Source organism: Anopheles moucheti, chromosome 3, assembly GCF_943734755.1.
Source record: "Anopheles moucheti chromosome 3, idAnoMoucSN_F20_07, whole genome shotgun sequence".
Lineage (NCBI taxonomy): Eukaryota > Metazoa > Arthropoda > Insecta > Diptera > Culicidae > Anopheles > Anopheles moucheti.
The window spans coordinates 32,296,281-32,308,391 of record NC_069141.1 but is presented as its reverse complement, the minus strand read 5'-3'; the positions used below and the strand labels follow the sequence as shown (position 1 = coordinate 32,308,391).

At 46.3% G+C, this 12,111-nt stretch overlaps 1 protein-coding gene across 2 annotated transcripts; it reads left to right on the top strand.

Moving 5' to 3' along the window:
- Positions 1-1,591: 1,591 nt before the first annotated feature.
- On the top strand, positions 1,592-11,313 carry LOC128305525 (troponin C). Of its 2 annotated transcripts, none has more exons than XM_053043014.1 (4): positions 1,592-2,001; positions 7,750-8,063; positions 10,806-10,915; positions 10,991-11,313. In XM_053043014.1, exons 1-4 carry the CDS (start codon positions 1,999-2,001, stop codon positions 11,017-11,019), a joined length of 456 nt encoding a protein of 151 aa, XP_052898974.1. In that variant the 5' UTR covers positions 1,592-1,998; the 3' UTR covers positions 11,020-11,313. The 2 variants fall into 2 exon arrangements, with proteins under 2 accessions (XP_052898974.1, XP_052898973.1); XM_053043013.1 differs by lacking the exon at positions 1,592-2,001 and adding an exon at positions 4,691-4,879.
- Positions 11,314-12,111: the final 798 nt, after the last annotated feature.

The following is a 12,111-nucleotide window of genomic DNA, read 5'->3' as shown; positions in this document are numbered from 1 at the left end:
TATGAAGCGTTACCACCCGAGAGACCACCCGAAACGAATGGCAAGGAAAATCGTCACTGTCGATATGAACACCTGGTGGTGCCATTCTGGTGGTGATAGTCCGCGGGGTTTGCCAATGTTTGGCGAAGATGTGTTTGCCAAGATGCAAGATAGATTAACATAATTTCTTGACACTTTAGCTGTGTTTGTTGATCATGTGTTGCATGTTTTACTACAAATGTATGGTGATGTTCAATATGTTACAATGTTTAGTTTGTATTCATTTCTCTCCATCTTCAGCGTTCGCTGCGTTTGCTGGACCGTATAAATCAAATCCAACGTATAGTTTAAAGTTTAATTAAGCTGCTTAACATTACCATAAATCAACGCATGGGCAAAACTAATCAAGTCTTCCCGAACAACATCCAGCTCAACGGCAAGCGCACGCATTCACACAATCCAATCAGACGCACCTGTATCTTTATAGTGGATTATCATGAAACAAAACGGACAGCGGACTCCACCGCACCGTCCATTTTTATACATACCGCGCGGAATGGAATGCTTACCATCGCCGTCATCGGTTGATGTGGCCACTCTTAACCTTTTCTGCCCTGTTCGGCGTTCGTAGGCCCTGTTCAACACCTGGCCCCCCACAGAGGAAGATTCATCGTCAAACGATGCGAAAACAGCCGGGCAAAAACCGATTGGAGCGCAGTGCCACATACACACACACACCTCCAACACGGGATAGATTGGTCGGAAAAGATTCATCGAAATTATGTAAACCACACTCTTGTTCTGGTGCGCGGTTTTTGTTGTTGTGCGGTTGCGTACGTGCCGATATGAAACTGTTCGAGTGTCAAAGTGCGGATTTCCCGTTTGGAATGATGGATCGAAGGATGGCATGCACTCGGATGGAACGAGAACGACCGTTGGCCGGCCATTGCGAAGGAAGACGTGTGAAGGCGAGAATGTTTCCTTCGCTTATTGCCTTCCATTCCCTTTTGTCTGCCCTTCTATTCCCATCGCTTCATCGGTTGCAGGTAGAGGGATGTGCAACGCCGGGGACGCTGTGGACTGCTGGCAATCGGTTTGTTACGCCTCACTCACAGCACGTTTCCAAATGCCGGTACAGCGGTCGAGCGCCGAGCGAATGCTACCGATCCGGGCGGGTATCCGAATGGAAAAAGTATACACGCTTGCTAGAGCTACTTATAGCGATTTTTCCTGCCCATTGCGACTGTCGGCCACGTCGGGGCAAGAACGTCATACCAGTCAGCGCGCCATCCTGCGCTAGCCGCTTCTCGTTCCGCTGCCGGCCGCGACCTTCCCTTGATGTGGAGATGAACCTTTTCCGAGGGGTCGTTTCGCTTTTTCGATGGCGATCTGGACATGTATGCCTGCTCGGTTGGAAAACGGAAAGAGACGAGATAACTCGCGTGCAGTATGCGCCCTCTTGCGCGTATGTGTGTGTGTGTGAGTGTGAAAAGTGTTTTTTTTTTGGCGGGGGAGGGGGGAAGGTTGGCTCTGTCAAGAAGAAATATTCAACATTTACCGATCGTGTGAGGTGAACACCAACCAACCACCACGAGTGGTCGGACTCCTCACGCATGCTGGCGACTCACAGCCACTACACTGCCGCTTGCAAACTTTCGCTTTTCCACTATTCCCTGCGTACGCGGTGCAAACCGTGTGCCGGTCAATATTGTGCGGAGGAGTTTTTAAATATAAATGATGTTGAATGATATTTTTCGCCTCTAGTTGCCTATTGAACCGCCTTCGGTTAATTAACTGTTTTCGGTTCGAAGCGTTCACCGGCCAAGCCAAGATCGGTACGTGTGAGCCGCGTGAGTCTTTCGGTGTCTTTCGGTGCGTTCAGTTCCAAGTGCGCGTCCGTTGTGCGTGTTACACCTGTGTTGCACCGCTGACAACTTGTGCGAAATCGTGGTTTGTGTGCATTTTTTTTTACTCCAGTAACATCTTTCCCAACCAGCCAACGACACTACACGCGACAAAATGGTAATGTACTGTCACACGGCAAAATGCGATACAATCATTTATATATGCATGTTGCACCGAGCGTTAATTATTTTACTGCCGTCACGTGCGCCTTTCAACGTACGCAGCCAGTCGAGTACGGTGCGGTACCAGGCGTCTCCATCGTTTTGTATTCCGGATATGCTGCCAAACCCAAACGCCCACGAAACAGCAAAACCGAACGAAAGATAATCATGGCAATCATTATGGGCAGTAAAAGTTGTGATCAATCAAATGTGGCATCGGGGCCGGCAAAAATTGGAAGTGAAACGATGCGTCATTTCTTGGTGTTGTTTTAGGTTTTTATTTTGGTGCCCCGATCACGAGTCCAAAGTGTTGCTGGTGATGATGTAGCGGACCAGCGTGTCTAAAGGCAACAGCTAATATAACGGGCGGGAACTGCCAAAATGGCGAACTATTTTGACATCGCTCGTCACATTCGCCTGGCACATATTAATTAGCCGAGAGACGAATCAATGACGAGATCAAATCATCCATCCATTCCATCTGAACATCAACCTAACCCGTGCTGAAGGTGTTAAAGAACGAACCTTCTTTTTTTATTTCTTGTTGAGGATTCGCTTCTCATTCCGTGGATGTGTTGAACTATGAAAAAGGGCGTGAAATTGACGATCTCCCAATCCCGCGTGCTGCTCGCGACCGGTTCTAGAATGCTTTGGCTTGCCGCTTTCGTCCCTATTCCATTTGTTCAGAAGTCACCGTTCGTGGGATTTTATTAATAAATCTCTACTCATTCCACGGTTATTAATCATCAGCTATGTTCATCCTCCCGGTGCGACTGTCGTTGCCGTGAGTGATGGGACTTTGCAAATGATTCATTAACGATGGAACGCAGCAATGCTATGCAAAGTCTTGCCTGCTGTCCCGTGAAAAGTTGATGTAATCGGGCATTGCTCCATTACAACACCACTGAACGAAAACTGATCAGAAAACCCAATAGGAAAAATGGCTCTCCCGTATCGATTACTTACAACCCGAAGCGTGATAAGCACGAATCTGTCTGAGCAAAAGTTCTAGCTTAAATAAACATCGCTGCAATCGCTGCAATGCTTCCACGAAAAGATCAATAATCAATTAACCCAAACCGTGTTTATTGCATTTGCCCGGCCAACGAGATTATGAGTTATTTTCCAGTACATTTCAAAGGAAGCCGATTACTGTTTCAGATCAAAAGCACGACCCCAAGTTGCAAGAAGATTGATTTTCCAGCATGTACGAACTTTGATCTTGCTTAATCAATATAAACTGAGGAGCTCGTTTTTAATGCGCAAAGTATAATTATAGCTTGATGGTGATTCCCATCCCGAACTCGTGAGGAATTTCTTATCAGATAAACATAAATAAGTTGAATCCATAACATCCAAGAGTTGCTAGGCAACCGAATCTTTTCGCTTATATCGGTTATTTACTGTCGACCACTTAATAACCATAATAGTCGATTAATAATTCGACTGGATTAGCGATATGAGTTCAAATCCCAGAACTATATGTGATTATTGTGATAATGAAATTTTTCCATAGAGCATTTTCGAGGTTTGTTCTCAGATTTATACAAGATTTAAGAGCTCATTTCTGCTTGAGAAGTTCGAAATTGAAATTAACATCAACTCAATCAATCAAAACAAAGAATATCACATGTCTACTACACCACATCGAGCCTCCATGGATATCTTGTTCCCTTTTGTCTGTCCTTCCCTTTTTCTTTCTGTTTAAATTAACCTTTTTTTTATTTTTCACTGCTGCTCGAGTAGATTTATTAATGAGTCGTTATTTTTAATCCATCTTGCCGTGGCTTTATTTAGCACGGTTCCCTTTCGTCTCTGTATCGCACCAGCAGCAGCACATTACCAACCCGCTCGGAGCAATTATATGCATTTAGAACGAACGAGTACCGTACATACCAAGGTGTGTGGGAGCAGGACAGAAAGATAAGAGTAAAGAGAAGAGGAAAACACATGAAATAATATCCATTTTTAGGAGGAAAAATTATCCACACTCATCCATCTTGCCCGTTCACCTGTAAAGCCCAGCTTTTACTGGTCATTTGGAGTACAAGAAAAAAACGTATCAAGGTTAATCATTTTTAACCACTTAAGTGAGCAGTACAACGACAAGATGCGTCGGTTTCGGGACTGGGAGTGGGATGGTTTATCTCACACCGTCCCCTTTTCTTCCCGGTCTGACCCCCTCGGGACCTAGGGAGGCAGATACAGGTGTAAATAAATAAAACTTAACGTCTCATTTCCCGCTTCCAACAGAGCGCGGCCGTCTGCCGAAAAACGTTTCCGTGATGTCCGTTACGAAATTACATCCACCAGGCAAAACACCCATATACACGCACGCGGATTGCGTTTTGATGATTGGATCTCAATCGAAGATCACCGGATCGGGGAATGGCCGTGGGCCCTATAATTGCTACCTCTCCCATTTGCGCACCCCAAAAATCGAGCAACCGCCCTGCTGTTCGATCAAGAGAGGCTAACCAGAGTGAGAGACACTTGCACACCTAACGCCCCGCTGCGGGCTTGGGGATGCATGCGGCCGACGGACGACATCTTTGTCTCGGCAGCATTTGCCAACACTTCGGTGTGTCGGTGCTTAATTCGATCGGACCACAATCGATCGGTGCATCGGGTGCCTGCAGGTGCTGATCGCAATTCACGGCCAGTCGCAGTCGGACGCTGTTTGGTTCGCTGGTGCTGCAACCGTAAAGTGTGACCCTTCTGTAGTTTGCCAGCTGCCGGAAGTTGCTGCCGGCCGTTCAAGTGGTGTCCGTGTGCTCGATACATTTCCACCCCAAACAAACAACGTCTGGAGCATCAAGATGTCGGACTATTTCGTGAGTTAAATCGACATCCCTGGCGTCCTGTTCGTTTAAAGCGTGTGCAAATAGCCGCACTGTATAGCAGGCGGCCAATTTCAATTAGTGTACAGTGCCAGGCTGCCTGCCTGCGTTAGGATATTCGGTTTCTGTTTCGAAACGAAACCAACAAACTGCGGCACAGAATCTTCCGCCCAAAACCGTAAACCTTCCCCGAACGGAAAGTGGAACGATCAATTCTGCTCTAATGGAGCGGACAGTGTGACACATTTCCATCTGTCAACGGACCGATTTTTCCTGCACTTTCCCAATGGACAGAACGGTTGCAGGAGCTGGTGTTGTGGCGGTGGGACGAGCATCACTTAATTAGTGTCCAGTGACGAAAGAGACGGAATTTCCTCCCCGTGGGGGGCCAAACTACTTTCAACTTCAACTCAATTAGTACGAACGAAACACAGTCAAACGCGTCCCCCCACACAAACACACACCACAAAAATGTTATTAAAATATTGTTGAAATCGATTTGTTGGCTGATGGGGTGGTCTTTTGATGTTTTGCGTCGGTATTTTATCGGGAGAGTAAAACATAAATCAACGTTCGGTTGTATTTTTTTTTTTGCTTGTAGTTGCTAATTCCCATGAAGTTCTGTACGGTTCATGGCGCTTTGCGTTGATGATGAAGTAACGAGAATAAAGGCAATCGTAATGTTTGTTCGTGTGTAAAGAGCAATTAAAATTACGGTGAATATTTATTGGTTAACGCTATCCAGGCAAACAGTGATGCATTTATTGGAGAGATAAGCTAGATATGAATATCAATTGTAATTTCCTTGCTGGCCTTGATGTTTAGTATAATTCCATTACACAATATACAGAAGTTTCCTATTTTAAAACATGCTGTTGTTGATGTTGCTCTTAGTACAGCGAATGATTAAAACACACATGTCATAAAAATGTGCTTCGAATAGAGTAGTTCCTAGTACTTCATTTTGCAAAGTAATTTAATACGTCAAAACAGAGAAGCTCCTTTAAAAGCGCTCTCGAACGACACGGTGACGTAAATTTGGCTTCTAATTGTGTTTATGCATTAGAGTCGAAGAATTTGACACATAACAAAAACAAAGCGGCCCATATCAACAACATCCATTTTGCTCCGGAATGCATGTTCCTATCATGTTTCCGACAATGTGTTTGTCCGTGCCGCATGCACTACATCATCCTTAACTCTCTCTCTTTCTCTCACCCTATCCCCCTTTCTGCCACACGCAACTGGTTTCTATTGTTTATTGTGACAAGTAGAATGCTCCCTGACAGCTGCTGCTGGCTGATAGAACGGTTCGGTCGATTGATGCAATGTGTGGCCCCCACCAAAAACCAATAAATCATTGCGAACTGTGCCGCAGGATACATTTTTCGCGGTCATCGAGCACTCAACTTAACCGGGTCGTGAAATAATAATGAAAAACCCCCAGAATAAGAGAGGATACACAACCCGGAGGGGGAAACACGTGGTAGTGGAGTGTGTCAATCAAAAATCCAAACCGCGCCCTCGAAGATCAAAAAACCACGAACCACTCCACGGATCATTTCCGACGAGCTTCGCTCCCACCCCCATTTGGCGGCGATGGGAAGATATATTTTTAACGCAAAATTTTTCTTCCCTTCATTTTCATTAGAGTCGTTTCGTTTACGTAGGGGGAAAAAAAGTAAATAAGCGTAACACGAGATGGTCTTGGGGGTCCCTGGGCGATCGTGTCACCGCGCGATGATCATGAATCAATCGTTAATAATTACATCAGGGTCCGTGGCGGATAGTGCTTGACCATCGTGAGCGACCGTGTTGGACGCGGGCCAGAATTCCACCGAGCCGATTTGGCCCTTACCGTTGCCAAATGGTCTGTCTTGTGTGTTTCCCCACGCGGATGCGAGCCGGGGAAGAAATCAGTGAAGGTGAATTGGAGAAGAAAATGATTAATGCTGGCAACATAGGAGGGAGCGGAGGGAAGGGACGGAAGGGTCGAGATGCTCAGAAACGGGGGAAATGTTGCTACGGCCATCGTGCCAGTTGGTGCCGTTTCACCAGTAAAACACTAAAAATTCCTCTCCATTAATATTTATAACGGAATCGCGACTCGGGTTCGCCATTTGCCAGTAGCTGGCGCGTCTTTACCATCCCTTTGATTCCGAGCATCGGTTGTGAAAACGATTAAAGTCGGCACAAAAATGACCCAAACGGAATGCCATTACGATGGCCAGATTGAAAAAAAAGAAGTACCACGAAGCAACACGACATCCGGCATTTAGCGGAAAATGGGTGAGGACGAGATACGGTTTCAGACGCTCAGCGAACGGGGTTTCGATTTCACAGCCCATTTGAGTGGTGGATGAATGTTTCCGTTTGCAAAACGCCGCCCGGACCGCCCCGGGTTGGTTGAAGTGTCCAATTGAAACGAACAGCGCGCAGGGTAATTCCAAATGCTTCACGAGCGGGGCATACCGGTGCCAATGGACAGTTTGATCGACACCTGTTTATGCGAACGTGGCCGAGTGGATGCGGAGGAAGGACAGTGGGCATTTAGTTTGCCGATCGGAAATGTCGTACAAACATGGCGGGATTATGAAGTAGGGCAAAGCGTTCTATTCGAATTTCGCTACTTGAAGCAACAAAGTATTACTACACGAAACGCAATTAGTTGCCAGTGAGGAAGCGTCCTTGATTAGCATTTAAGTAAACCGTGTACTGTTGCTCCCCTTCTACCAACAGCAATAACTAGCTGTCACTTTGACAGCTGCCAGTTGGTGTTGCAATGGAAACTGCTACTATCGCACATTTAAATAACAATCAAAACACTAATGTTTTATGCGTTTTTCACTTGCCTCCCGTTGCAGGATGATGAGGAACAGAGAATGCTGATCATGCGCAAAGCATTCCAGATGTTTGACACGGCGAAAACCGGCTTCATCGAGACGATCAAGATCTCGACGATTCTCAACACGATGGGCCAGCTGTTCGACGAGGGTGAGCTGCAGGATCTGATCGATGAGGAGGACCCGGAAAGTACCGGCCGCGTAAACTTCGACGGGTTCGCCAACATTGCCTCCAACTTCCTGCAGGAGGAGGAAGACGCCGAGGCGATGCAGCAGGAGCTGAAGGAAGCCTTCCGGTTGTATGACCGTGAGGGTAACGGCTACATCACCACCAGGTAACACACGGCAAGCCTTCCGAGGTGGTGTTGTCGATAGCGTGACAAGTCCTCCTTCACCACACTAACACACACCAGGACACTGTTCCGTTTCATGTCCAACTGTTTCCACCCGCGCTCGAATCACCCTCTTTCCCATATTCCGCCCCGTTAAGTTGCACGTGTACGTCAAATAAGCCTTTAATTTATCGCCCGTTCATGCTACACGGTTACCGGGCATCGGTTTTGGCAAGTTCCGACGAACCGTACGCTTGATTTATCGCTGTTTACCGTGTACGATAGTGTCATTATTTTTACTTTTCACCCCAAAAAAAACCCCAACCAACCAGAGCGTTGAAATAGTCGCTTGTGGGATTTGGTTTCCTCCATTGCTACTGATATGGCTGGCCGAGAAAGAAATTATGCTCGGTGACCTCTTGGCGAACGCTCCAGACGTTCCGACATGTTATCCGTGTGAACAGAAGTATGGAATGGATCCGTGTATGTATGGTGTAGAGAAAGAAATCCACCATGTGAGCACAAACATTTAACGACCACAAATTTTCGTTGCTTTATTCATGGTGGAAAGATAAACCGCTCTCGGCGAATGGTTACCGGAAGTGGTACGGCGCTCAACTGCGGCTTATCCTAGGACGACGCGTGACGACAATGCCAACAAGACGACTCGCGTGTGTCCGGCCGCTTTTGGGCCGGGTTGGGATCACATTTTCCAAGAAGTTTAGCTAAAAAAAACTCTTAACTTTTTATTATTTTCGGGTTATTTCCATTTCATTCCAAAGGGGTTTACGATCACAATCGGAAGAGCACTGTTGGCCTCGTTCACATTCAAAATCAAGATCCACTAGCAAAGCCTTGAATTGTATTAGAGTTCTGATTTTTATGGCTGATGGTCGATTGTAAAACCTCACATTCAGTCAGATTGGGCCCGAAAACCCCATTAAGTCTTTGTGGAACCTAGGCAGACATTTCTCCCAAAATACATGGCTAGTTAGATCAATATCCATCGCATTTTATTTCGTCGATTAACGTATGGTTTAATTCTACCACAAAATGGCGTCAACTCCGCACGATGGTGGTCAAAACGATTGTTCACACCTCGTCGAGTCAATCTTTCGAACACTATCTCTATTCGATTCGAACCACCCTGCCCAAGACCGGGGTTGGGAAAAGAACCGGGGGAGGGGGGTGGTGTGACAGGAGCTCGCATTTTTACTGCCAACGGGCATTTCCGAGCATTTCCCATAAAATACGCTCGCCCGATGGTGAAAAACTAATTACTGGTGAAAAGTAGTTTGCACACGCACACACACTCACACCTAGCTCTCACATGGTTTCGTTGGCGTTCCGTTTGTGGTTTGGTGAAAATTTATTGCCACCATATGTATGCTTGCTGGTGGGGTCTCGAGGTTTTTTTTCTACTCCACCACCACGCTTCGAACACCGACCGACCGGAAACGCTTTAAATCCACCGAGAGCTCAATAAACTCCGTGTCTCTCATTCGACAACGGCACGGCGACCGAGGGAACCGAGCATTTTAAAAAAAAGGAAAGGTAAAAATATAACAAATGCAATAAATAACACGCTTTTCCACGGTCGCTGGACGCTCATTTGAGTATCATATTTTCATCGTTTCAAACCAACCAGACCAAAGCAGATTATGGCCGGGAGCACACCCAGCCGCAAGGAGTGGGAAGTTAATTTTGCATCGCTGACAAAATATTTCGAAATTTTCAACACCACCTCCATCGGGCGGGATGAATGACGGGGATGGGCGGTAGTGGAGCTACACTGTAGATGCCACATTCCGATGGTTTGTCCAATGATCGGCCTACGCACGTTTCCATCTGCTTTTCATCTAAGGAAATCCACTTAATCCACCGCGTCACCTGGAACCGGGAACCTGTTCTTCCGTTCCGTTCCGCAGTTGCGAATAAACAAAACGACCTCGCACGACCCCCCCCGAAACACGTTCATCACGTCAAGCGAATAGCGACCGGGAACGGTACAGTACGCAGCCAACTTTTTCTCACAAACCACCGGGCGTCTCCATCTGGCTGCGGCAGCGTTGTGTGTTGCCCTACACAAGCTGCACGTCCGTTGCGTTACCGCCGAGTCCATCATTTCACATTCGTTACGGGTCAAGCCATGTTTACTCGGCACAGGAATTCCACACAATATGCCACAGTGCGTAGCAAGGTGGTATAAAGCGAAAAAAAGCGGACGGATAGCATAAATATCATCATCACCGACGATGCGCAACCGAGACGGCCGTCAGTTGCTCTTTTTCTTCATTCCTATGTCTTTCGGACGGAAGCACGGTACCGTTTCGTAGTGGAGGGTAGCATAATGGTCCTTGATTTCGGAACCGGCGGCTTCTTGCTGGCAGCTGCCAACGGTGAAAAGTCATGGTGCAGTGTAGCTGCTGCTTAAATTATAAATGCTCTAGATGTGTTATAAGTTATGTGCCGTACCTGGTGCCGGTTTGTTTTCCTCTTTTTTTATGATGCTTGCTTGATGCTGGACCCTTCATACCGCCAGCAAGATGAATCGATGTTACGCTTGGCGTGAAATGCTTCCGTTCAAGGACGACGAGCAACCATTCCGCGTGGAAATGGGCAGCGAATTGAAAGTGAAGCATCCGCACAAGAAAGCACACTGACATTTTTCCACAACCAGATGAGAATTTTTCATGTGATTGTTTTCTGTGCTCTTCAATTTGTTTGTTTTTTTGTTCTTAACAGCACGCTGAAGGAAATTCTGAAGGCACTCGACGATAAACTGTCCAACGAAGATCTGGACGGCATCATTGGGGAAATCGATACGGACGGTTCCGGAACGGTAGATTTCGATGGTAAGACAATACGCGTGCCGACCGAAAAACATATGCATTAAACCGAATTTCCCGTTTCCTTCCCTTCATTTGCAGAGTTTATGGAGATGATGACGGGCGAATAAGCGCTACTCGATGTCAACCATAATACGCACACACACACACACACACCCGCTAATTTTCCAGTCACCGTACTTCTTTCCAATCGTATATCCCCGTCACGGTCCGGTCAACGAGAAGCGAAACCGTAGGATGCCACCAGCGGACTAGTCATTGCCACGTTTGCACACATCACGTTGGATGTATTTTTGAATAGCTGTTATTAAATCACTCTCTGTATGCGGCTCCAACTATCTATGTGAATATGCAAGTGTCTTCTTATACATAAAAAAGCAGCAGCTGATTAAAAAAAAACACTACGCCGAAAAAATATGTTGCATTCGTTTCAAATCACACTTTAATAAGCGAAGAAGCGTGCTGAAGTGGGGGAAGTCGTTTTTGTCCCGTTCATTCATCTTCCCTCAGGAGTTCACCCTGTCACAATGGGGCACAAACAAGGCAAGAAGAGAAAACAAAGCACTGGCAATCCAACCACACTTACCTATATTCATCAAAACCCGATATTAACCCGATCAAGGCGGAAGAAAGCGGAAGAAGGAATAGCGTCTGTTTTGCAAACGAAAACAAGTGAAAGCTCGGCCCAATCAAAACGCATTTCACAAACAATCCGCTTCCGCATTACCCCGGGTTTGCTTCTACTTCCTGTTCGTTCCCCTGGTGAGGATTTCCATAATCCCATTGTGTCCTCTGCTGCTCACTCGTGAATATTTATTTCCACATCAATCTACCGTTTTATACATTGGCCACCGTGGAACCGAGAGGGGGTTTCCCAGTTTTTCTCGCCAGGGCGGTATTTTTCACTATTTTTCATCGCACGTTTACTTTTTTTTCCGTCTCCTATCTCTATTTGTTTGTTTGTTTTTTTTCCACTGTCTATTACTCCTTTCACTCCGATGCCGCTCTATGACTCTCGCTTTCCCTCTTGCGTTTGCTGATTTTTAGTGCTGTTTTGGAAACCGAACAGGATGCGACGTGAATTGCAATTTGAATTTCATTTGAAAGTATTATCACCTTCATTGCAGGAACACAGCGCTTCATGGAATCATTGAGAAAAAAAAATAAAGAGAACAATCAAACGGCACGAACGGTAGGGGCAC

Bases quoted from the DNA above. Each gene is read 5' to 3' on its own strand.
- LOC128305525 (XM_053043013.1), top strand. The intron at 8,064-10,805 runs GTAACACACGGC...TGTTCTTAACAG, and splicing joins AACGGCTACATCACCACCAG to CACGCTGAAGGAAATTCTGA. The intron at 10,916-10,990 runs GTAAGACAATAC...CTTCATTTGCAG, and splicing joins CGGAACGGTAGATTTCGATG to AGTTTATGGAGATGATGACG.